The sequence below is a fragment of the Phoca vitulina genome, unplaced genomic scaffold (genome assembly GCF_004348235.1).
Source record: "Phoca vitulina isolate PV1807 unplaced genomic scaffold, GSC_HSeal_1.0 scaffold29, whole genome shotgun sequence".
NCBI lineage: Eukaryota > Metazoa > Chordata > Mammalia > Carnivora > Phocidae > Phoca > Phoca vitulina.
The window spans coordinates 17224418-17249083 of record NW_022589732.1 but is presented as its reverse complement, the minus strand read 5'-3'; the positions used below and the strand labels follow the sequence as shown (position 1 = coordinate 17249083).

At 44.1% G+C, this 24666-nt stretch overlaps 1 protein-coding gene across 27 annotated transcripts in view; it reads left to right on the top strand.

The window, feature by feature from the left end:
• KCNMA1 (potassium calcium-activated channel subfamily M alpha 1) overlaps window positions 1–24666 on the top strand; it is a 715944-nt gene that overhangs the window by 416692 nt on the left and 274586 nt on the right. For all 27 annotated transcript variants that reach the window (XM_032423695.1, XM_032423687.1, XM_032423686.1 and 24 more), the window contains 2 exons: window positions 5226–5319; window positions 6140–6251. In XM_032423695.1, coding sequence (XP_032279586.1) covers window positions 5226–5319; window positions 6140–6251 — 206 coding nt within the window. The remainder of the gene's footprint in view (window positions 1–5225; window positions 5320–6139; window positions 6252–24666) is intronic.

The following is a 24666-nucleotide window of genomic DNA, read 5'->3' as shown; positions in this document are numbered from 1 at the left end:
GGCCACGAGTAATTTACTGAGCTGTGCCTTTCTGTTGGCTTTGAGGGTTGCCTTAAGGTTTGAACACAAAGATGGAGGAGCATTTGAAGAGGCCACAGCAAAAGCATAGATTTAGAATTAGGAACATGTGGGTCACATTCATGAAATAGGGAAGGTAGCAGCTCATAGTAGCAAAGGGCTTGGCGTGGAGCAGATGGTAGAAAATAAAATGGGACATGTAGTGAGGCTGGGTTTCAGAGGTTCATCACAGTCAGGGTTAGAGCTGATGTATGATGCAGGAGGGAGCCATGATAGTAGATGAATGACATCTTTTAATTAAATTAATCTGGCAACATTGCAGAGGTGAGACTAGGAGAAGAGTCTGGAATCATTAAACTTACTGTATTGATTCATGTCTGTGGTGCTCTCTGGTGGTCCATAATCCTGGTGGGAATTGAGAAGGCTCCATCCAATTTAAAAAGGGACTAACCACAAGAGCGAGGAGAATTCAGATGTTAGAAATTATTTCACAAAGTGCTATTTTGTTCCTCAGTTAGTCCCTTCCCTCTCATGTGGTTATTTATTAAATCATCTCAGATATTTGCTGCTGCTGTTGATGTCCCTAAACTGCTTAACATTTTGTTGTCTCATAAATGATAGTCTCCGTAACCTCTCCCCATCTATACTTCATTTTTCCTTTTAATCTTAAACTAAAGATGTGCTCCTCAGGCACTCTGTTAATTAGAATCTCGGTGGCGAAGCTCACATAGTGGTGTTGTAATTACTTCTCTGTATCGTCTTAATTTTTTTCCCCCTTGTTCCCACCTGGAAGTGAAAATATCTGTTCAACCTCTTGATCTCAGCAATTAGTTAAGTGGTATGCAGCTGGTTATCTGGGGGTGGGCTCAAACGTTTAATCATCTCTGCTCAGGTCTGAATGGGAATCTTCTTGAGAAGCAACACCTGTAATTAGTGTGTAGTTGCAAGAAAGTGCTTCTGGAACAGTGGTTCTCAAAGTTTGGTCCCCAGACAAGCAGCAGTATCTGGGAAGCTGTTAGAAATGTAAATTCCCAGGGCCCCACCCCAGCCCTACTAAATCAGAAACTCTGGAAGCGACCTGTCAATGTTTTAATAAGCCTTCCAGGTACATGCTAAAGTTTGAGAACCACTGTCCTGGAGAAATATCTCCACTGGGTTGAGCAGCCAGACTCAGGGAGTTAGGAAAACAGACTTCAGAAAACACCAGAGTTCAGAGGCTGAGAAGAGAGGGCAATTACTACCCTCTTGGTGATGATGCAGATATCCAGAGGAACACCTGCTGGAAGTGAGTTTTTTTTGTCCTTAGTCCCTGCCCCTTGAAAGAAAACCTGGCTAGCCATTGTTTGCCCTGTGCTTTGGAAAGACAAGGTCTTAAGTCAGTTTCAGGAAGGACTATTGGATCTTCCCGCTCAGGGGTCTTCATTGGATATTATGTTGTTAAATAGATGAAGAAAGAGATATATTTGCCATTCTGAGTGAGTCTCCTTTTCCTCTATAGACGTCTAAATACTAAAGATGTGCTTATTGGATGGTCAAGAGGAAATAAGACGACTCTCCTACACTGAATATTTAAACCACAAGCAGCTCTTTATTGAGGTTCTTTTGAAGGTGTCCCAATCATAGAGTCCTGGTGAAAACACTAAACTTGCCTAAAGTTTTAGTATCACATTTGACCCATGGACTGTGGGAGCCTAAGAATGAGGAGTCCATCAGCTTACCAATTATCTTGTGTCCTCTAATTGGTAAATCATTAGTTTAACCAGGAACAATTTAGGGAAAGTCCATTTACTACTGCCAGGATCAGAACCAGTATCCCTATTTCAGTTCTTAAAACTCCACTTTTTTTTTTTTTTCTATTGGCAACATATATCCACATACAGCCTATTCGGACATGGGCATGCCTCGTAAGAACGGCAATCCAAATTTAAGTGTGTACTTCGGAGTCACTTTCTTTTGTGTTAAAAAAAAGTGATTTCTTTTCTAGCTCTTGAAACTTCTGTGTATCTAGACAGGGAATTCTCTTATTGTACATGAGAAGGAGAAGCAGTTTGTATTTCATTTTCTACCCTACAATGAGCATTAATCCTTAAGATAACAATCTCTTTGGGAGGAAAATAAATCCTGGCTGATATGGCCAGCCCTTTTATTGTTGAATTATATATTTTCTTTTTATAAGATCAGTGAACTTCTCTGTGGGTTGTTTCCATTTAGGGAATGAAATGATGGGGCTTTAGAATCTCCACTCTGTGGTCTCTGATTATGTGAGTTTGTAGACTGCAGGCACTCAGAAGATTTATCTCAGAGGGGATCCTGATAAACAGTTCTATTGCCACTTGAGAAAACTAGGCAGGACATTTCTCCTTGGACTCTCGTGGCAAGCAGGAAAGAGCTAAAAGGGATAGAAAACAGATTTCCCCATCACTCTGGTCCTACCTGGGTCACAGAGGCTGGGCCTCTTTTATCCCAGAGTTTTCTGCTTCTCTTCGTCTCTTATATCTTAACAGAGCGTACCCATATCATTGGCAAGCTTCAGCCGGAGGACAGTCTGCTAGCACCAGCAGCATAGTGTACTCCTTTTCTTTTTTCAGCCTAAAGTCTAGGACTCAAGGAATACTATGAAACAGCGGTTAAATCAGTTCAAAATTTTTGAAAGAGTATTAAGGAAAAGGTTTGATATGGTTTCAGCTCTGTTCTCTGTAAATCAGGGATGCTGTTGAGGTATATTTTTCAACACAGTGTCCTTTAGCAGAAAGCCCTCTCACTGCTGCCTTTGCATATGGGCAATAGAGGAGGGAACAGCAGGAATTACAAGGAAGGAAAGGATCAATGGGAAGAAGTTGCTACAGTCCGATTCCTTATGTTCTTTTGAACATATGGAGGAAAAGGCCATTTATGCTCAACCAAAATATCCTCAATGGCATTGAGCTAACATCTTTTCCCCCACTATCCCATTCCCTTCCACAGCCTAGCAAATGTTTTACCTATTAGATACATTTTAAGTTTACTACAAAATTTACCACAAAGGCCATGGAATTAATGGGAGCTAGGAAATTCACAGGACATCCAAATATATTGTGTGGGCAATAGTAAGGTTATTGTTTGACCTTGGTGAAGTGATAGTGGGTTTTCCATAGTAGACTTGGGAACCAAGACTTTCTCTCTGTCCCTTTGACTATGACTCTCAATCTTGATGAATATGAATTTAAATGCACAGTTAAGTCACTACTGGTACAAGTAAAAACATGAGTGCAGCATTTACCAACAGAGCTTCCCACCCTCATTCTTGATCACTCTCTTACACACACACACACACACACACACACACACCATTCATTTATCAGTAGCACATCACACCAGTGGCTTATGTAGCACAGAGATGCATTGTCTCTTCCCTTGGAATCTATAGTGGATTTCTGGTCAACCTAGTTCATGTACTTCTTTTCACTGTGACTAGAGAAGCTAAGAACTCTGACACCTGTGGACCTTGTGGGTCTTGGTTTTGACATGAAACAAAACACCATCCTGGCTTGGGGATTGCAGAAGTGTCTCTTATTAACTCTAGGTCTGGATTTTCCTTTTTTCATTTAAATTAATACCCAAGTAGGGGAGGAGGTAAAGAGCAGTAGTTTAGCTTTTGTGCTCCTCACTCCTTCCAGCATTGGACTAAGCAAATTACATGCTGTCTTCCCTCCCACTTCCCCACCTTAGCAAAAACCTAGGAGTTGTCATTTCCTTTATAAAAGAAATGTTTTTCAGCATTTGCTTTTCCTTTAGTCTGCTTAGTTGGTAAATGCAAATGTAGGTAACCTGCCCCCCCTCCCCCCAATGCTTGTCTGGAGGTTTTCCCACCTATTTGTGACTTAGGAGATGACAAAGGGCATGTGTGACTTGTAATAGAGATGAAGAATGGATAAATTCAGTGCATGTAATATGATTGGAGAGTCACATAGACCGACCCACCATGCCTCTATGTGGGCCCTGCATTCCCATACTGCACAGATTCCTGCCTGTTGAACAACCAAGCATTGTCCTTGCAGAAGTACAACTATACTAACTGGTATTGCGTATAGCAATTTCCAAAGTGGTGGTACTCGGAAATCCTCCATCCTGCACTTCTCAAGCTAGCCCTCTCCTGGCCCAAAGGTCCACGTTGCTTTCCATCCAGGGAAAGTATTTTGCTTCTCCCCATACTCCCTCCCCTTTCCCCACCTCATCCTCTTTATGTTTCTGGCCTGAGTGTTACCATTTGCTTACTGATAACAGTCTACTATGAATTTTCATTCACAGCTTTGAGATGCTTATGAGGCTTTCCTGCTTCCCACCCAGCCCCAAACTTGGGACTTTTCACACACTGATCCTCTGATCAGTTTGACATGGGAAAGCCCATGGAAGCCATGTACCAGTTTGTATAGCAGTACCCTTTTAAAAAACTGTCTACTCTTGAACAAAGTAGAGTGTGCTGGGGGTTCGCATTGGCTGCTTGACACACACAAAGCCAATTAACTTGCATGCCAAAAAAAAAAAAAAAATTAACCCTTAGAGTACTGCTTCAACATTTTGGTTTAATGGTCTTGAACTTTACCAGTTGAGCAATGCTTCTTTCTCCAGATCAGAGTGCTATACATCAAGTCCGTACTTAGTCTAGCCAGAACATCAACCAGGATCCTCTCCTCCACAGCTTTCCTGAGATGCTCCTGGGTCCTTTATTATTCATCAACCGATGGCTTTCAAGAGGTCTCAAACACAGCCACTGAGTTTAACTGAAAATGGGCTCTACTTCTAATGTGCTAGAGGGTGTGAGGGACTATTTTGAGCTTTGGTATCTGTCCTCTAAAAGAAAGAAGTCAGTTCTTTAAGGGTTAATGTGAAATTAAGGAATTTGATGGTCTCTCCTGCTTGTCCTTCCTCCAAGGTATCTGCATGATCCTTTTTAGATTCTTAGCTCAACTGTTGAATGATGATAAAAATAATATATATATAAATATATAATTACAAAAACAAATAAAAGAACAAAAGACTGAATGGTTGAATGGAAAGACCCCTTGGCCATGCTTGCTTGATCATCACAGAGGGTAGAAAGACCAAATGTTTTAGTCAATGAAGATTCATTTTGTCCTCTACCCCAAGCACCACTACCACACAGTATGTGTAAGACGTGATGATGCTTTTCATTTACCTCTTGCTTTTTTCTTCTTCCTGTCTAATAGCCCAATAGAATCCTGCCAGAATTTCTACAAAGATTTCACATTACAGATCGACATGGCTTTCAACGTGTTCTTCCTTCTCTACTTTGGCCTGCGGGTAAGTCTGATCCCCACAACTCAGTATCATCATGGGGCCGCTTGTACCCAGGGGCCATGCCCCATGAGCATCTGCTCTTGCAGAGATGAAGCCCAGTGTTTCCAGGGGGGACAACAGACCCACATTCTGATTTTCAGTCTGTGAGAGAGTCCTTTCCTTAACTTCGCATTTTCAGAAGTGCATGTTAAAATCTTGTTCCAAGGAGGCGACCAGGGATTGAAGTAACTATTATACTCCTACTGGCCGACTGTTTCTCATCTCTCTAAATGCAAATGCATTGTTGTCTTAAATGGAGAAAAAAAAAACTCGTAAAATTATGTTTATCGGGGCTCACTTAGTTGAATCCTGAGAGAACAGTTGTGAGGCTTGAATCGAGGCGGTAGGTTGGTAGAATTTGGGGGCTTGGAGGGTTTGTAGTCGAGCGTGTCTATGAGGGGAGCTGTACGGAACGTGTATTACGGAGATTGTGTGTCCGTGTGTGTGAGTGGATGCGTACATCTATGCTTTACTTAAGTCATATTTCCGTTAGAGTCTAATGGAAGTGAGACCACTCAAACTTTCCTATGATGCTATTGAAAACCACAGGAAAAGAGATCGCCTGATATTTCTCCAAGGTTAACAGTCTACGGTCATTCTCTACAAGAGACTGTGTAACCGAATTCTGAGACAGAAATAGCCTGTGATTGGTATAGATATGAGAAGGACATAACATCTCCCTCCAGGCCCCTGTGAAAAACCAAAACATAGCCTTTGGCAAAAGCATATACTTCGAATGCCAGCATCGTGCCTCTCATGTTTTTCTCCTTTCCTCTCTCCCCAGTTTATTGCAGCCAACGATAAGCTGTGGTTCTGGCTGGAAGTGAACTCTGTGGTAGATTTCTTCACGGTCCCCCCAGTGTTTGTGTCTGTGTACTTAAACAGAAGTTGGCTTGGTAAGTCGACCTCTCTTCCTTTCTTCCCACTGGTTCCCAAGCTGTGGTGGATCAGAGGCCGGCACTGTCCCCACAGAGGGAAAGTTTTATGTATTCGTGTGCACAACTCTTGGAGTTTTGGGAGTTGATGGTGACAGTTCTCTTTGGAGCACTCAGCCAGGAGGATGTGCTGCCCAGTTAGGGCTTCAGGGAAGGCAGTTTTATCATAATTGAAACCTAGCAGTCACACTGTCCTAGTCAGGACCTCTGCCTCCATGGTTCGGTCATTTTCATTCAACCTGCAGTTAGGACTGGACAGAGAAGCCCGTGGGAACGAGGCCAGATTTCCAAGTAGCTGCTTCAAGTGCCCTAGAAGGCCTGCCTGCCAGACTTACTTCTGTCTGCTTCTTAGTTTTAAGCAGAGTGGGTCCTGCCTGGTTTATTTATGGTTATGAGTTCCTCTGTGGGGCAGGGGAGCATCAAGCATCGTGAGCCACCTTCTCCTTGAAGGAGATGGAGCCCTCTTCCTGTGTTAAAGGATGAGCTTTTGCTGGTGCTGTGTTCACATCTCACCAGCTGTATCTGCTCAGCAGGTCACTTCTTGCCTCGGGACCAGGACACTTTGTTGGGAGAAATAACTAGCTCAGACGATGGTCATGGGAGCCAGGGACAGAAAGAGGCAGCTTCAAGCTTCTCTTGGTTGCACTGAATAATTCTCTCAGAATGTTCCTGCTACTGCAGGTATACAGGGGAAAAGGAAGGCGAAACGGGACCTAGAAGACTATTTCTGGGTTCCTTGCAATCATGCCTTCTCCCTGGGATGCTCAGTGTTAACAGACTTCCATCTTTCCTTCATGTCCCTTTGCCCCAAACGTGGATGCACATAGACATGATGGAGCGGTGGTGGTCTTTGTAAAAATAAGTGTGTCCATCACATTGCACTGCAGTTTGATTTTCTTACTAACAAATGATGGGTGTCCCTTCAGCTCTATAATAATTCATTTTATTAGAGTTACACAAAATTCTACAATTATTATATCATGGTTCCTCTGGCCATAACCCTAAGGATGGACCACCTGATTGTTTCCTTTTTGCGCTGTAAACGATGGTTTAGTAAACACCCTCATCCACATATCTGTACAGTTCTGTTTCTCTAGATGGTTCCAGGTTCCTGGAAGAGGAATCACTGGATCAAAGAATGCGTATATTTTAGTTCGTACAGATATTGATGGCTCATTTTTCAAAAATGTTGTGCCAAGATATGCTTCCCCTAGCAATATGTTTTTGATGTCCTTGCTAGCTCTGTGAATTTATTATATGCCTAGTATCAAGTATTTAAAAAAAAGCACCCTTTCTATATGATGTATGCAGTAATCATGTATGCACATATCAGTGTGTATCTGTGTGTGTGTATCCCATAAAGATTCTATTTTTGACGAGTTTTCTCATTAGAATTCTATTCACTCGCTCAGTGGAAAAGTTTTCATCCTTGATTTGAGACATGCTTGCTTAGATTGGGTTTTCCAGCCAGCATGATGGGACTGTCAGAGCCACCCACAAATCTTGAGAAGTGTTCTGAGTGTGACCTGAATGTGCCCTGGTGCTGAGGGTCCCAGCTACCTCAGCTGGGTTGTTAACTGGCTTTGTGACCTGGGGAGCTCACTTTCCTTCATTCAGCCTGTTGTTTTTCATCTGTAAAATAAAGGTTAGGTTAGATGATTTGATTTTTCCAGTACTTTCAGCTCAGGATGCCTCTAAGACTCTTGCATTGTTCATGGGAAGTTTGGGATCTAGGTTGTGGGGAAGGACTGGGAAGTTAGTGAAATCAAATCATCAACATTTCTGAGGCAAAATTACACATAGGCTGCTAACCAGGGCTCGTCCTAGACCATCCTGTTGTGAAGAGTATACACACACATGCACACACACCCATGTGCATGCACATACCCTGAAAAACTCCGGACAGACAAGGAAAAAAGAAAGGGGAAGAGGGAAGAAGAGAGCAAGAGAGAGGGAGGGAGGAAGGAAAGGAAGAAGGAAGGTAGGAAAGGAATCTGCCTTTTCTTCCCGCCTGTGTTCTCATTACTCTGTGCACTACAACAACCATTTTCCTTTTCTGGACCCTCAGTTTTTCCTTCTGAAAAATGGGAGGTTTGGACTAGAAGACTAGAATTGGAGGCAAATCATCCCTTCCACCACTCCCAGGCTATGCGACCTTGGACAGGAATGAACATCTCTGAGCCTGTTCCCTTATCTTCAAAATGGGGGAAAATAAGGGGCTAGTCTTCACATTTCTTCTAGTCTTCACATTTCAGGAATCGGAATTTTATGTCAGGGTCCATTCTCTCTTGGTCCCTCGTGGTCCTAGATGATTGAGGAGCCCCTTCAGGACTGTGGTGGAGACACCCCTTCTGCGCAGCGAGCAGGTCTCACCCCAGCTAAGGGTGTGGAGCTGAGTCTCCTTGTGAGACTGAAAGCGTCTTTGTGTCAGGAGAACTTGGTTGTTAAAAATTCATGTCTTTTTGTGAATGATTTAATCCTGATTTTTGGAGTTGTGTTCTTGTCTAGTGAAAATCCACTAGAGTGAATAGGAAAAGAAGAAAAAGGAAAAGGAGGAAAAATGAGATACACTCTTACATCAATTGTGGTTGCTCTTCAAAAAATATGCTCTAAAACGTGCTTCAATTTGTTGATTAATTGAACAATATTTATTAAACACCTACTATGTGCCAGACAATTTTTCAGATGATTAAGAAACAACAGTGAATAATGGGGTGCTGGGTGGCTCAGTCGGTTGAGCATCCAACTCTTGATTTTGGCTTAGGTCATGATCTCAGGATCTTAGGATCAAGCCCTGCTTTGGGCTCCACATTGGGCATGGAGCCTGCTTAAGATTCTCTCTCCCCCTGCCCCTCCCCCCACTAAAAAAAAAAAAGAAACAACAGTGAATACAATAGGCAGCGTCCTACCCTGTGACATTGCAGTGGGGGAAGAACAGGAAAACAACGAACCTAATAAATAAGCAAATATGTAGTACATTAGGAAGCGCAAGTGTGTTGAAACTGAAAACAGACCAACAAACTTTTGGACTATGAAATAATAAAAATAACAACAGGAAATAACCTTTCTCCTCTTATAGGAGAAGGCACCTTCAATGAAATACTTTTGGTTCTTTAGTAACTAAGCCCCTTGGGTGAGATCCACCCCTGGGCTGCCTGTTACGGAAGAGAATTCAGTATAATAATATTTCAAGGAGGCTCCCGTGTCTGATTTAATACACGGGTTATTACATCATGGAACAATTATTGTGCCGATGAGCTGCCAGAGATAAAATGAACATTCCCACGAGGTATGGCTTACAAAGTAGGAGGAATAATCCCATTAAGTGGGGGCATTTCAGGAAGTGCTGCCCTCCTCCTGGAAAACGAAAAGGTGCTACCTTTACTGGCAGAGGTTTGGTATAAGATGAGGAAGCTGCAGTCTGTTCTCTTCTCTCGCACACACCTGCTGAGCCCTGCGTAGCTGAAACCATGCGGGTACAAAACAGAATGAGTGCCGTCACCCCCACCCTTACCTTCTCTGGAGCATAACACCCACCACACTTGATTTCTTATCATCATATATAGTTGCATATTATATAGCATAGTATTCATGTACTTTATTGTTTATATTCTCTTAGTGCATCTGACGGCATATTACTAATAACAGCTAATTCCAGTTCTCCTATGTACTGGGCACTCTGATAAGCCCCTTATACACATGAACTCACTTAATTCTCAGAGCAAACCTGTGAGCTGGGAATTATTTTCCCCCATTTTGAAGATAAGGAAACAGGCTCAGAGATGTTCATTCCTGTCCAAGGTCGCATAGCCTGGGAGTGGCGGAAGGGATGATTTGCCTCCAATTTGGTCTGACTTTATGTCCATATTCATGCTGCTCTTCTGCCTCTGTCCTTACCCTTAAAAGATTGGGGGGTTTGAGGACTGGGTTGGGGTGACTGAGCTGGTTTTGCTCATTTCTGTTGGCACCCCTCCATCTCTCCTTACTCAGAGAGCTTCACCTCAGGCAGGCAGGGAGGGGAAGAGATCTTATTTAAGAACACACATCCTCATGCCTCCTCCTCTCCTTCCCACTCCTCCTTGTCCACCTCCAGTTTCTAGAGTTGCCACTAGGACCCAGGAAACACAGAGAGCTTGTGCGGTGTCTCCTGATTCCCAAGGTACCTTAGCACCTTGGCGATCAGATCTGCTGCACCTGAGAGAGAGGGAGAGACTAGGGGCTTCCACACATGCGGTCAATAGAGCAGAGTGGGTCAAGCCAAGCGCTGGGTTACAACCTCAATTCACAGCTTGGCTTGGCCAATGGGTCACTTTGAGCAAGGTCATTTTACCTGTCTTAAACTCAGTTTTCCACCTGTCCAATGAATGGGGGTAATCGTAGTACTCACCTCATAGTGTTGTTGAGGGGATTCAGTGAGGCAGAGTCAGTAAAGTACCATGTACATAGGACGAGCTTCATGATTATCCCTGGCTTGTCTTTCTAACCTACCTATCATATTTTAAAGTACTGAGGAAGAAAACAAACCAGAACAGAACCAAAAATAAGGCAGTGGGATGTGAGGACATCCACGTCGGCAGGCGGCAAGTCGCTGCTAATTTTAATTCCTGTTCCCACACACCAGCTTATTCATTTTTGTTTCTCTCACAAAATCCTTATCCTACCTAACTAAAATAAATGTACCTTGAAATGAGAGATGTATTTTATTTTGAGACTAGAATAACATGCTCTGGGGAGAACTCTTCTGTCTGTCTCCTTTGGGGAACTGTATCCCCAAGGTAGGTCAACAGGCTGTCCTCCTTTGTGTCTTGATTTATGTGGTTTTGTTGAGGGTCATTTTGTGTGGTTAAGAGAAGAGAGTAGAGAAAAAAATAATGACGCGCTTACTGGCCACTCATCTCACTAGCTTTTATTGAGCGCTTACTGTGTGCTCAGCACTAAGATGAGGGGAGCATGTCTGGCCACCCTCTTTCCTAGTCTTGCTATGATTTCCAGCATTGTCCCTCTTCTCTGGCTAATGAAGTCAGGGGACGGTAAGGAGCCCCAGACCTTGAACCCAGGGTGGAAAAACTGTAAACAGTAAACCTACCTGCTCTTGTAACCCATGTTAGACTTTAGTGCCTTTGGCAAGCAGTACTACAAAATAGAAAACGCTCCTAAAAAATAGAAAAATGAGTAGTGCCCAGCCACAGGGCAATTAAAATAATTGAGGATATCTGCTTATAAACATATGCCGGGCAGTTCCTTTTTGTGTCAAAAGGTGATAAAAACAGGACTGTAAAAAAAAAAAAAAAAAGTAGAGGTCCTTAAAAACAACAACAATAACAACACCAAAAGGACAAACGTAGTTCCTGTTTGAGACTGAGGTTTGAATCTAGATTTGGAACCAAAATAAACACACATGCAGCAGCAGCAGGTAACACTGCCCGCTGTATAATTAAGTCCCAAATTGCCAGGTACAGGCTGTCAGGGCCTTGGGAGTTCACAGGAGAAAGAGCTCATGTGGGTGGAAGAACGTAAGGAGGCTTCTGCCAGATGCCAGCCCAGCCGAGGGTGGGTGCAATGGACGGAGCCGGGAGCCGTGCGCACTTCTCGGGGGAGAGGAGCCCAGCCTACCCTGTGTGGAGGATGGCAGGTGCCCACCAATGATCATGCCGTCCTAGATCAGAAAACGCCCTTCCCCGTGCCGGGCATCAGCCCCCCAACCGTGCAAGATGGATGTATTCATTTCCTCTTGTTGCAGTAACAAATGAGTGCCTTAACACACGTTTATTTCTTAGGCTTGTGTAGGTTAGAAATCGACATAGGTATCTCTGGGCCAAGGTGCAAGTGTGTTCAGGGCTGTGTTCCTTTCTGGAAGCTCGGAGGAAGGGTCCATTTCCTTGCCTTTCTCAGCTTCCGAGGCCACCCACATTCCTTGGCTCCCGGCACCTGCTTCCAGCCTCGGGGTGGGTCCTCGTATTGTTTCTCCCTGATCTTGCTGTCTGTCATTACCTTTCTCGGACTTTCCCTCCTGTCTCCCTCTTCTACTTCTAAGGACCCTTGTGATTACATTGGGGTGCCACCTGGATAATCCAAGCTAATCTCTCCATATTAAGGTCAGCAGATGAGCAACCTTAATTTGTCTGCTACTTTGATTGCCTTTTGCTATGTAAATTACCAGAGTCCCAGGTTCTGAGGATTACCATGAATGTTTCCGGGGGCCATTTTTCTGCCAAAGGGGAATTATTATTAATATTCTCATTTCGCCAGAGAAGAAACTGAGGCCCAGAGGAGTTAAATAACTTGCCCCAAATCGTAGAGCCAGTGGCTCTGCTCAGTCTTCTGAGTCCAAAAGTTCTGGCAGGCATTCTGAGCCCTCCGTGCCTTTGCCTTGTACTTTTCCAGCGTGTTTTGAAAGGAGACGCTTAGGGAAATCTCATTAGAGCCTGAGACCTTCCCCCTCTCCTCAGTTCCATGTAATGGTTTTGTTTTCCTTCTTTTCCTGGGACCAGGAGAACTACTAGGCAGATGTGCCTGCTCTTCACTCTTCACCCATTTGTTCTGGACGCCCCTTCCTACGTGGCTGCAGCAACTGAGGGGAACATGTTAGGTCTGCAACGTCCCCTGCTTAAAAGCTTCCTTTCCTTTGAATTCATGCTTTCTTGCTTTTTTTTTTTTTTTTTTTTACTTTAAAGAGTGGAGAGAAACCGGAATTTTAGAATGCCACCTGAGGTGACGAGTTGTGACGTATGTCACCATTTTCCCAGGGCAGGAAGCGTGTGGGGTCACAACAAGGCTTTTCCTCTGCAAGTACTTGGTGGTTCTCTCAGGGCTCAGCTGCAATCTCAGGAGGCCTTCTGTTGCCCTCTACATGGCACAGTGTCTGGCCCCAGGGCCACTCCCTCGCTTGAAGAAACCCACAGCAGCTGAGGTGAGGTGAATAGCCAGCCTTCTGTTGACTAGCCTCTGCATTTGATAAGAATACTCAATGGTGGGGCGCCTGGGTAGCTCAGTCGTTAAGCGTCTGCCTTAGGCTCAGGTCATGATCCCAGGGTCCTGGGATCGAGCTCCTCGTCGGGCTCCCTGCTCGGCGGGAAGCCTGCTTCTCCCTCTCCCACTCCCCCTGCTTGTGTCCCCTCTCTCGCTGTTTCTCTCTCTCTGTCAAATAAATAAATAAAATCTTTAAAAAAAAAAAAAAAAAGAATACTCAATGGTGAAAGCCTTCGACTGGTTTCTGTTTCCTGACATCAGGAATTTTCAGTATATTGAAATTTCAAAAAAAACAAAACAAAACCAAAAACATAAAAACAATGTGATTTGGCCAGAGAGGGTAGGCAGCTGCTGGTGGGCAACTCCAGGCATACAGCCTCAACTCCCAGCCTCCCCTTACCCTTTTTAAAAATCCCTGCCCCCTGGGTCCACCAGGCTGCTAGTTGCTTCTCCTCTTCTGAATGTTGCCTCCTGCTGAGTCAGGAGTGAGTTTCTGCCCCATCTCGCCAGTTGGCGCCTCTCTCCCCATTCAGGCAACAGCCCTACCTCCACCTCCCATGTGAAGCTTTCGCATTCTTCCATTTGGAATGAATTCCCTGAACTTTGTTTCTTTTACTCTTATGATTAGTGCTATAAGAGTGATATGATCATCTGGGTTATATTATCAATTAGAATGCAAGGTCTGTGACAGCCTTGTGCAAGGACATTCACTGTCTTGGTTTTTTTTTGCTGTGCCCTGTTGCCTGGGACCATGCCTGGCACATAATTAGTCCTTGTTGAATGAATGAATATGTTTTCTTACCATGATGATAATAGTGAACAATTATTGACTGCTTATTAAAAGCAGACACTGGGATCGGCATCTCATAGGCATTATCTGCGTTAATATTCACAGCGGCCCAATGAGTAAATACGGTTGGTCCGATTTCACAATTTAGAGAGCTGGGGATTGGGAGTTAGGTAACTTTCCCAGGTAGTAAATGTGGATCCAGGACTCAGCCCGGTTCAATCTGATTCTGGAGCCCATGCTTTTAAAATTACGAGGCCAGTGGTTCTCAAGGTGTCGTTCGCAGTCCGGCAGAATCGACATCACCTGAAAATTTGTTAGAAGTGCGGATTCTTAGAACGCAGCCTAGACACAATGAATCAGAAACTCCCAGAGTTTGATCTGACAATCTGTGTTTTCCATGCCTTCCTGATGATCCTGATGTTCACCCAATTTGGACAACCACTGTTATAGGCTATTCTGGGATGGTTATAAATTTGGCTGTCTACAAGAATCCCCCAGAGAGGTTTTAAAACTCATGATGTTCAGGCCAAACCTCTAACCAATTAAATCGGAGTCTCTGGGTTGGAGGCAATGACCCGGGCTCAGCATTTTTTTTTAACGCTTTCCTGTTGCATCAAAAGTGCAGTCAGGTTGAGAACCATGTGTATACATCTTCTGACTGTGAATGTGGAGGTCATTTCTCCCTAGAAGAGTGCTTCCTAATCTTTGTGTGCATGGAAGCACCAGGAGATCTTGATGGAATATGCAGCTTCTGATTCAGGACGTGTGCGTGGGATCAGAGATGCTGCATTTCTACGGGTTTCCAGGTGATGCTTTTGCCTCCAGTCTGGAGAGTGTATTCGAAGTAGCAAGGCTTTCCGGTCTGGACCATGCTGTCCAATAAGGTGGCCACTAGTAACATTGGCCTATTTATATGTAAATTTCTCCGTCATACCAGCCACTTTTCAAGTATCCATTAGCACTATGTGGTTGGTGGCTATGGGGTCGGACAACACAGATAGAGAACATGTCCATCATCACAGAGGTTCTACTGGACCACGCTGCTCTAGAGTGTGTCTGGTGAGAGAACTTACCTTGAATTTTTATTTTTTGTATGTCTGGGACACTCCTGTAAACAGTGGAAGCTTAACAAATGTTTCCTGAAGTGAGTTTTAGTGGAAGGACCAATGGATGGATGTAGAGAAATCATTAGTATACCATCGAAGGGAAACTCCCCACCACCCTATTCAGCTTAAATTATTTAAGGCCTCTGTAGGCAAAGAAAAAAAGGCACAAAAGAGGCCCTGGGACTGGCTCCAGCCCTAGCTTCTTCCCCAGGACTCTACTGCATTCTGAAATGGTCTTTTGGGCTCTGAAAAGAAAGGTCTCTGGTTCCCCCTACAGGGCTGTCTTGGACTTTGCTGGATCAGTGTGAGATTAAGTAGGCTGGAGGAGCGAAGGGAGACAATTTGGCTCAAACTCAATGGGTAGCTGGTCGTTGGTAGAGGTAAGGATAGGCTCACTTTGCATGCCCATAAGGTATTTAGCATCTAATAACTTGACCTGAGTCAACCGCTATGACCATGAACTCCCCATTCTCTCCCCCCACCCCTCACCACCCCGAGAGGGTTCCTGGTTCCATTGCCCAGGGTCTGGAAGGAAGGGCCTTTGAGAGCCACCAGAAGTGACCTGAGGCGGCTGGACATATGCTCTAAAGCCCAAAGCCTTCTAAGTAAACCTCTCCCTGTGGTCAGTGGTTTAATTTAAAATAATAACAATAAGAAAAGAAGTGTGGCTTCCCTTTTGGGAGCCAAATGTCTTTGGAGGTGGGGAAAGGGAGAGACGGAGTGTGTGCTCTAAAGAGAAAGTGCTTCCATAACCAGGGTAGTGTTGGATGTGTTGATTTACATGTTTGTGTGTGTGTATGTGTGTGTATGTGTGTGCATGTACAGAAACAATTTATGAATATCCCAGGGAATCTTCCAAACAATACTATGAAATAGGGATCATTTATGGCTCCATTTTCCAGGTGGGGAAACCGAGGCCTAGAGAGGTTCTGTAACTTGCCAAGGGTCACATAGTGAGCCAAGTTTTGGACCCAGGCAATCTACCTCCAAGGTTTATGTTCCTCAGTGTTCTATTATGCTGGCTCTCAAGCTATAAAATTAACTAACCGTTGTAGTTACCCGTACAAAAAATTAGTCTAACAGTTCCGTCTAATCAGATCAAATACTGAATGCTGCTTCCTCCGTGTTCCAGTCTCCTGACAAAAGGTGAGGGACCCCCTAAACAGAATTTCTTTGGTACTTCCAGGTAGGAAAGGAAATCAAGAAGAAAAACAACTCAATCCATTTTTTGGAAAAATTGAATTAATATAATTTCTATAACTTGTGAGCCTTCTAGCTACTTTTTTTAACCTTAAAACATTTGTCCCCCTTTTCCCCAGGCCCCTTTTTCTGAGCCTCTTGGTTTATTCTCTGCAAGTACCAAATAAATAAAAATAATCTGTTACCACCATGAGTCCATACTGAAATAGTGTCATGATAGAGATTATGGGCTCTGCTCTTTGCCTGAGCTTATTTTGGGGCAGGTGGGGGGGGGTGGTGGTGGGTGGTCCTCAGTGGCGCCATGCACCTTGGGAATGGCACTGGGACTGGATGGCTATAGTGTGGCAAGAGAAATGAACTCATTGAATTCTGACCCTTTGACTGGACTCTGAAGGAAGGCAGCTCCAGCAAAATGGCATGCTGCAAGTTTAGCTGGTTTTCGGGGATCTAATTGCTGACCTGGTAGCCACTGCTGTGGCTGAAACTACTCCTAGAGAACTTATTCCTCCGTAAGAGATTTCCAGTTGTATTCCCTTGATATTGCTTTGTCAGGACATGCTTTAAAGAAGATGCCCTCTGCAGGTAGCTGGGATTCTAAATCCTCATTGACGTGTACAGCTCTGTTATATGCCAAATTGGAAATAACACCTCAAAATGAATGTCTTCAAGGAACAAACTCAGCAGCAGGTTTTCATAGATACCAAAACCTCTCCAGATGGCTGTACTTCATCTGGGGTATTATTGGAACAGCCTGCTCAAGCAACCTAAATCTCTAGGACTGGACGTATATTTACCTTTGCATCATCTTCAAAAAATAGATGCCTTGATTCTTCTCGATGAGATAGGGCCATGATGGATTGACTTGGCCAGCAAACTGGATAGGGAGAAAATGAACACGGTGCGGGTGGGGGGCAGCTCTGAGACCCTACTACTGCGCTTACTCAACTGAACACCTACTATGTGCAAGCCACCGATTCCTAAGAGTGGCTCACTAATAGGGAAAACCTAGATCTTGCCTTTGAGATGTTGATCATTTAATTGGGTGGGTACTTTATAAGGAAGAAGAATCAATGTATAAGAATTCAGACGAGGAACAGAAGGAGGAACGTCGGCCAGCCCAACCCAGGGCAGATGGCAGGTATCTAAAAAGTTAGCGTGTTCGGGCGCCTGGGTGGCTCAGTCGTTACGCGTCTGCCTTCGGCTCAGGTCATGATCCCAGGGTCCTGGGATCGAGTCCCGCATCGGGCTCCCTGCTCAGCGGGAGGCCTGCTTCTCCCTCTCCCACTCCCCTTGCTTGTGTTCCCTCTCTCGCTGTGTCTCTCTCTGTCAAATTAATAAATAAAATCTTTAAAAAAAAAAAAAAAAAAAAAAAAGGTAGCGTGTTCTTCCTGGGGGCAGTGCCACTATGGTGTGGTCTGTGAGCCAGCACATCTAGGAGCTCATTAGAAATGAAAATTCTCAGGCCCAACCCCACACCTGTAGACTCCTTGGGGGGTAGGACTAAGGAATTTGGTTTAATAAATTATCCAGGTGATTCTTACACATGCTAAAGTGTATATTAGCTACATTAATACACGAATGTAGATTCCAATACCCTTGGCAGTATGTTAGAATCACCTGGGGAGCTTTGAAACCTCCCCTCGGCCAGATTATACTTCAGATCAAGTACATCAGGATCACCGGGGTGGAACTCAGCCGTCAGAATGTTTTAAAGTTCCTGGGGTAATTCCAATGTGTACCAGGATTGAGAAGCCCTGCAGTGGTGGTTCTTCACTCAGGAACACACCTGAATACCGGAGACACTTAAAAAACAGAAACAAAACATTGAAGCAGCTTCCCAGATCTCCTGAGTCGGACACCCTGCTCATGATCAAGGACAGTGGCTTTAGAATGTGAACACTAACCTCTTCTGGAAAGACCAGTCCGTTCTCCAACTTGAGCTGCATCGAATCACCCGGGGGGTGGGGGGCGGCTGGGGAACACCCACATAGCTGGGTTTCTGCTTCAGTATACCTGGGGAGGGGGAGCCTGAGGATTTGCATTGCTACCAAGTTCCCATGCAGTGGCTGATGCTGCCTGCCTGGACTGGGGCCACACTTTGAGAACCACACTGGTCTCTCCCAGCATGAGGCTTCACTTGAATTCTAGTAGTGGCTGCTCGGCTAGTTTCCAGTATTCTCGTATTCCAGTAAACCTTACCGTTTTTTGGGTACCGAAGTTCCAATATATTTATTGATGTAATCCCTTATTTTAGTATGTTTTTGAAATTAAAATCAGAATCATTTACATCTTGAGAGATACCCAGCATGTGATATTCCACATTATAATTTCAACTGGAACAGAGGAGCCCTCTTGAGAAAGACTTCTGGTCTCACATATGTAGTCCTTTTCTAAGGCATTCCAAGTGCTGGGGTACACTGAGAGTAGGGACCTTTGCTCGTGTTTATTAGACACTAATATTTCCTCCAGAGTCAGTTAGGGTTAATGTTTCTTTCTAAACTCCCTGAAATTGGGGTAGAGTTGACTTACTAAGAAAAATAGGAGGAGGGGCGCCTGGGTGGCTCAGATGGTTAAGCATCTGCCTTCGGCTCGGGTCATGATCCCAGGGTCCTGGGATTGAGCCCCATGTCCGGCTCCTGGCTCAGTGGCAAGCCTGCTTCTTCCTCTGCCTCTCCCCCTGCTCGTGCCCTCTCTCTCTCTCTCTGTGTCCCTGTGTCTCGAGTGAATAAATAAAAATCTTTAAAAAAAAAAAAAGAAAGAAAAATAGGAGGAGGGTATGTTGGAAATTTGGGGAGAGGAAGGAAGGAGCGAGATCCCAGACCCAATTCCCCTCCCTTCCCTGGAACCTGACCTCCTCCCTCCCCTTGGGCCAGAGCCACTCACCTCCCTCCCCTGGGGAAGGATAGGGCCTGACCCCTCTCCACCCCCAGGATAATTTATTTTAACAAACACTCTTTCCCAGTTGTCCTACCTGGAGACACAGAGATGCCCCAGCCTGGACCTGGGCCCGCTGGCAAAAATAAGGGCAGATGATGGATGATGAGCAAAGCTCTATTTTTTATGAAACACATTGTATTACTAGAAATAAATACCAAATACCAGTATGGTGACACTTTGCTCCCATATGACAGTTGCTAGATTCAACTTCTCTCTTTAAGGCCAGATGAGAATTTAGCAACCCACTCACAAAGGGTACCATTCATTTATTATTTCCTGGGCGGATTGCAAAACGTCCCCCCTGGCCAGACCAGGGGCAGAACGAACTCTTCCTTTTTGTCACAATGCAATCTCACAGTCTTTGTCCTTTATATTCTCACCCAGTCTCCCTTTCTACCTCTTTCTGTGAATTTCTTCCCTGTTGTCACCAAGCAGCCTACTGACCAGGCATCCCCACCCCAGCTGTGGCTATATCCCATCTCTGTGACTCTGGTAGCTTCCCTGTCTAGCAGGTGCTCACCCATCCTCTCTACTCACCTGAGCTCAACCAGTTACGATCTTGCCTCTTCTAAAACCATTATCATCTGAATCATTCATGGCCTCTCTTCTGATGTTGGCTGTCTTTTCATAAGTAATATATGAAGTATTTTTAGAAGTATATGTCCTGGCTGATTCACTAGATCAGGAATTGGCAAAACTGGCCCATTTGCCTATTTTTGTAAATAAAGTTTTATTAGAACACAGCCACACCCATTTATTTACATACTATCTTTGGCAATGAGACAAAGATCTATGACCAACAAAGCCTAAAATTTCTATAATCTGGCTCTTTATAGGAAGTTTGGGATCTGATTTTCTGCTTTAGAATAGCAGCGGTGTTATATATTCCTTTACATTCCTTTAAATGTTTGCCACAGTGTTTTGCTCAAAACTACCTATCAGTTTCATAAACTGGGCATGAACTTTCCTCTGAAATCAGTAAGAAATGTACTAGTAATAAAATAACACCTGATTTTTGCCGTTGTTATTGCTATTATTATTATAGCTACCTAAGTATTCTGTAGCAGGTAGTGGACTATGCTCTTTATCTGCCTATCTCATTTAATCCTCTTAACAGCCCTGGATAGAAGACGCTGGAGCTTGAAGAGGTGAGCTGTCTCTTTTGCTGTGTGACTTCAGCAAGGATTTGAACTCTGGTCTTTCTGATCTCAGAGCCTGAGCTTTTCATTACTGCTAGGTATTCCTGGTTCAGTCCTAGCCTTTTCTAGGTGCTTGTTCCCTCTGTAACTCACTCACCTTACCGAATCTCAGCTCTAGTTAGGAGACTCCGTTAAATGTCACCATTGTTACTGCTATCCCCATCTTCATTCATTCTGCAAACCTTAAAACAAGTACAGTGTGTTAGTTGTCCTGCAGAGCTTGGCATTTAAACTGTGAGTGAGGTATCTTTCCCCAGCTGTGGGAAAGGCAAGTCAATAAAGCCCAGGTTGTAAACCCAGATGTTTACAAGTTGCAAACCCGAATGTTTACAGGCAAAGGAAGATAACAGATGAGGGAAACATGCCGGGTGAAGGCTGTCTCTAGCTGGGGAGCGAATACCCCTCTTGAAAGGGTCGCTGTTGATCACGTTTGGCTGATTCTTGCTGTGTAGACACCTCATTGTCCAGTAGGGCCTTCTCCTTTCCCCCTCCCTCCTCTCCTTTCCCCTCCCTCTCCTCCTTGAGAACAATTATTTTTGACCCCAGTGACTTGCCCTTTAAAAACTGGTCTAGGTTGTAACATTCTTTCTCCGCTTGGGACACAGAAATTCTGGTGTCTCCTCTATAAGAAACAGTCATACTAGTCATACTAGACTGTTTTCCTACTTACCACATCTGTGGTCTAGCATCCTTACAAACGCTGTGACTTGGCATCTGCTGACAACACTGAACAGGTTATAGCAGATTAACCAGTAAATAAATATCCTTAGTGTGGTAGGTGAATATCTTAGGTGACTTAAAACACTTCACTTGAATTTATGAACTGGGACAGAATCCGTTTTCAACTGTTAGGGCGTCTGGAGCAAAATGCACATTGTCTCAGGACTTCTTATTCCTATTTTTGTTTTTATTCATTTTGGACAATAGCCATTGCTCGCCCCCGCCCCCCTCTTAGTAAAAGTGCTTTTAATCTGGTGAAGAGGAGAGATCCAGGCTCCAACGCAAGCAGAAGGGGACCTGGGGGAAACCCAGATGTCACACGCTTTTTCCCTGCAGTGACCTGTTCCAAATGTCTGTCCTCTTCTCTGGCTCTCAGAGGCCCTCCCTAGTCCCTCACTTCAGTACAACTGCATTTTCCAGGCTACCGTTTTGAAAAGATTTGTTGTGTCCTTCTGCCCCCTAGTGGGAGGAAGTGAGAATGAAACACACAGTAGCTCTCAGAATTCCATCTCCTTCAATCCTGGTGAATTAACCTCGGTTGAAATAGGCTTCTGTTTTTAACTCTTAGAGATAGCATATCCCTCATAAGGTCCCCTGATAATGTGGGAAAGCCTGAAAAAGACAAATTTTAGGCCAATAGCTAGGAGTTTGAAAAGTAGGCATAGGTATTCAGGCTAAGCATACCCTGAAATCACCGCCCATACAAAACCAAACCTCAGTGGATTCCCAGGCAGGTGTAGGAGGGGAGAGCCCTAGCCTGACTCCAGAGTGAAGACATTACCTGTTCCCCTAAAATGAAGGCCCGACCTCAATTGTTTATATAATCCTTTTAAGCCCAGTAGGATAAGTTCTTTCTGTCCTTTGACTGAATTGGTTTTGGATTTGAAAGAAATATTGAAGGATCTGTCACTTTCCTTCTTGCATGCAAAGCTGGCTTTGAAAAATGGCAGAATGTGCAGATCCTGAATAGATATGTTTGTCAAGCCTGAACAGAAACGGGAGCTTTATTAATAAACTTGAGTGTGGTCATATAATACATGGATCCCCATGAAGCAGCTCTGATATATGACCCAGAAGTGCAGTGTTTAAGGAAGGACTGCTCTGTGTTAGTGTTGTGTTCCTACTTCAGTCCTCCTGCTAGGAGGCGAGTTAGCATAATATTACCATTGACTGCCATCGGGTGGGTCCCAAAGGTCATTTCTGGGGAAGATAATAGAGCTTTTCATATGATATGCTTTCAGCCGCCTAGCAGATGCAGAATAATCTGAAAAGACACCAAAAAAAGTAGTGTATATTTTTATCCTGAGTTGTCATTCCTTGTATCAACTCATTTTGAGGGAAGAGAAAGCCTGTTTTTTTTTTTTTTTAATGTTATGACATTTCTGTCTTTTTTTTTTTTTTTTTTTTTTTTTTGACTCTGGCTGGACTTCATCTCAGCAAAATTGAAAAAATTATTTTAGATAGGGGGAAAAATGATGGGAAGATACCAGAAGAAAGGAGAGAGCCACAACACAGAGAGAGAGACAGAAGTCTGGATGTCCTGTTGCCATATGGGAAGTTTAGGGTTTTCAAGGAGGAAACGTATTCAAATGGTTGGTTCTGTTATTTTAGGGCTGACAGGAATCCTGGGAGCATTTGTGGTTGTTCAGGGAGCACTTGAGTTACGTCACAGTAACAGCTGTAGCAGCAGACAGTTCACGGGACAGGAAAGACAGATGACCCGTGGGTGCAAATGGGCTTTGTTCATACCACTTCCATGGGATTGAGATACCAAAGGAAAACAACTGCTTCCAGAGGGGGAAAGAGCTACCAAGTAATCCTGGGATCAGGTTTTCAGAGCTCCTTATGTTCCAGGACCCTCAAAAAAAATGATCATTAGCATGCATGTGTATGTTGGTCGGGGGAATGGACAACACAGGGGGTGATTTGTGTGTATATGTGTGTTTGTGCTTGACAATGCCCACCCATCTTGAAGCTGCAATTTAAAAATGGGTGTGGAAAGAAAAGCTTCATGATTTTTAGATCGAGTGGGCCAATTTATGAAGCCAGGGTCATCTCTCTCTTCTGTTGTTGTGTGTTCAGCCCGGCCACCCTTCGTGCCAAAGACCTTGAGCAGACCTTGGCTAAAACCCCAAGGTATCCTCCCTGTTCACTGTCAGCAGTGATGTGTGGAATGGATTGGTGTGGGCTGCGTTGCCTTGGGCAGGGTTCATGTGTCATTCAGGAGACGATGCATCAGGCTGCAGAAGCAGAGGGAGGCTGCCTTATGTCCATGGAAATGAGTGAATCAGAAAGCCAGATGGGGGCCCGCTCTGAGGACATGAGGAATTGCAGAACGCAAAACTGGAAGGACTTGGGAACATCTTGTCCTTGATTTCACTTAGGAGGAAACTGAGACCCAGCGATGCCAAGGAATTTGCCTACATTTCTTCCACTAACTAATTAATTAGTTTTTTTATTTATTCACTGATGATGCCTGAGTGTCTCTCTTGGGTCAGGCTTTGTTCTGGTGCTGGGGTTGTAAAGAGGTGAGTGTCATATAGGGAACAGAAACTTATCCCAAGTCAATTTAGAAGAAAAACCTGGTTGAGGATGAAGAGTCTGAAGGCAGAAACAGAAAGAAGGGAGAAAAGAGAACCACCTGAGTGCTGCAAGTGTGAACGCTGGTTTGACAGTCTTTGATAATGACATTAACTATTAATGCATAGTGGAAGGTTACCCCTGGTACCATGCCTTGACACCCATCAGCGCTGTAATTGCAAAGGTACTTGTAAGATGATTTGATGAGTCTTTTCCTCCTGCTGCAAACCCAGACTGTGAGTTTCATCATGCAGATACCTTATCTTGGCTCTATGTCTTATCCCCAGAACCTGGCAAAACACTTGACCCATATGGTAGATACTCAGTAAATATCCATTGAATGAACAATGGAATGAATGACAAAATGATATGGGGACCCATGTCCCATTTTATAGAATGGGGATCAGCCAAGGTCAGTACAAAGTCAGCTAGTAAGTGTTCAGGCTCTAGGGGCCATAGAGTTTCTAGCACCACTCATCAAATCTACCTTTGTAGCAGAAAAGCAGCCATAGACAATGCGTGAGAGAAGGGGTATGGCTGTATCCCAGGAAAACTTTATTCGTGGATACTGAAACTTGCATTTCATACAGTGTTCCTGGCCGATGAAATATTATTATAACATTTTTTCAACTATTTAAAAATGTAAAAAATAAACATTCTTAGCTTGCAGGCTGTAAAGGAAGAGGTGAGAGGCCAGATTCGTCCCATAGGCTGTAGTTTGGCAATCCCTGCTATAGGAGTAGATGAATTGTGCAAGGTCTTATGAAATTTTTAATCAAGTGATTCATTTATCTATTCAAGCATTTATTAAGTCCCTGCTCTGAGCCGGGCTCTGTACCAGGCGCTGGACATACAGCAGAAATAAGACATGGTAT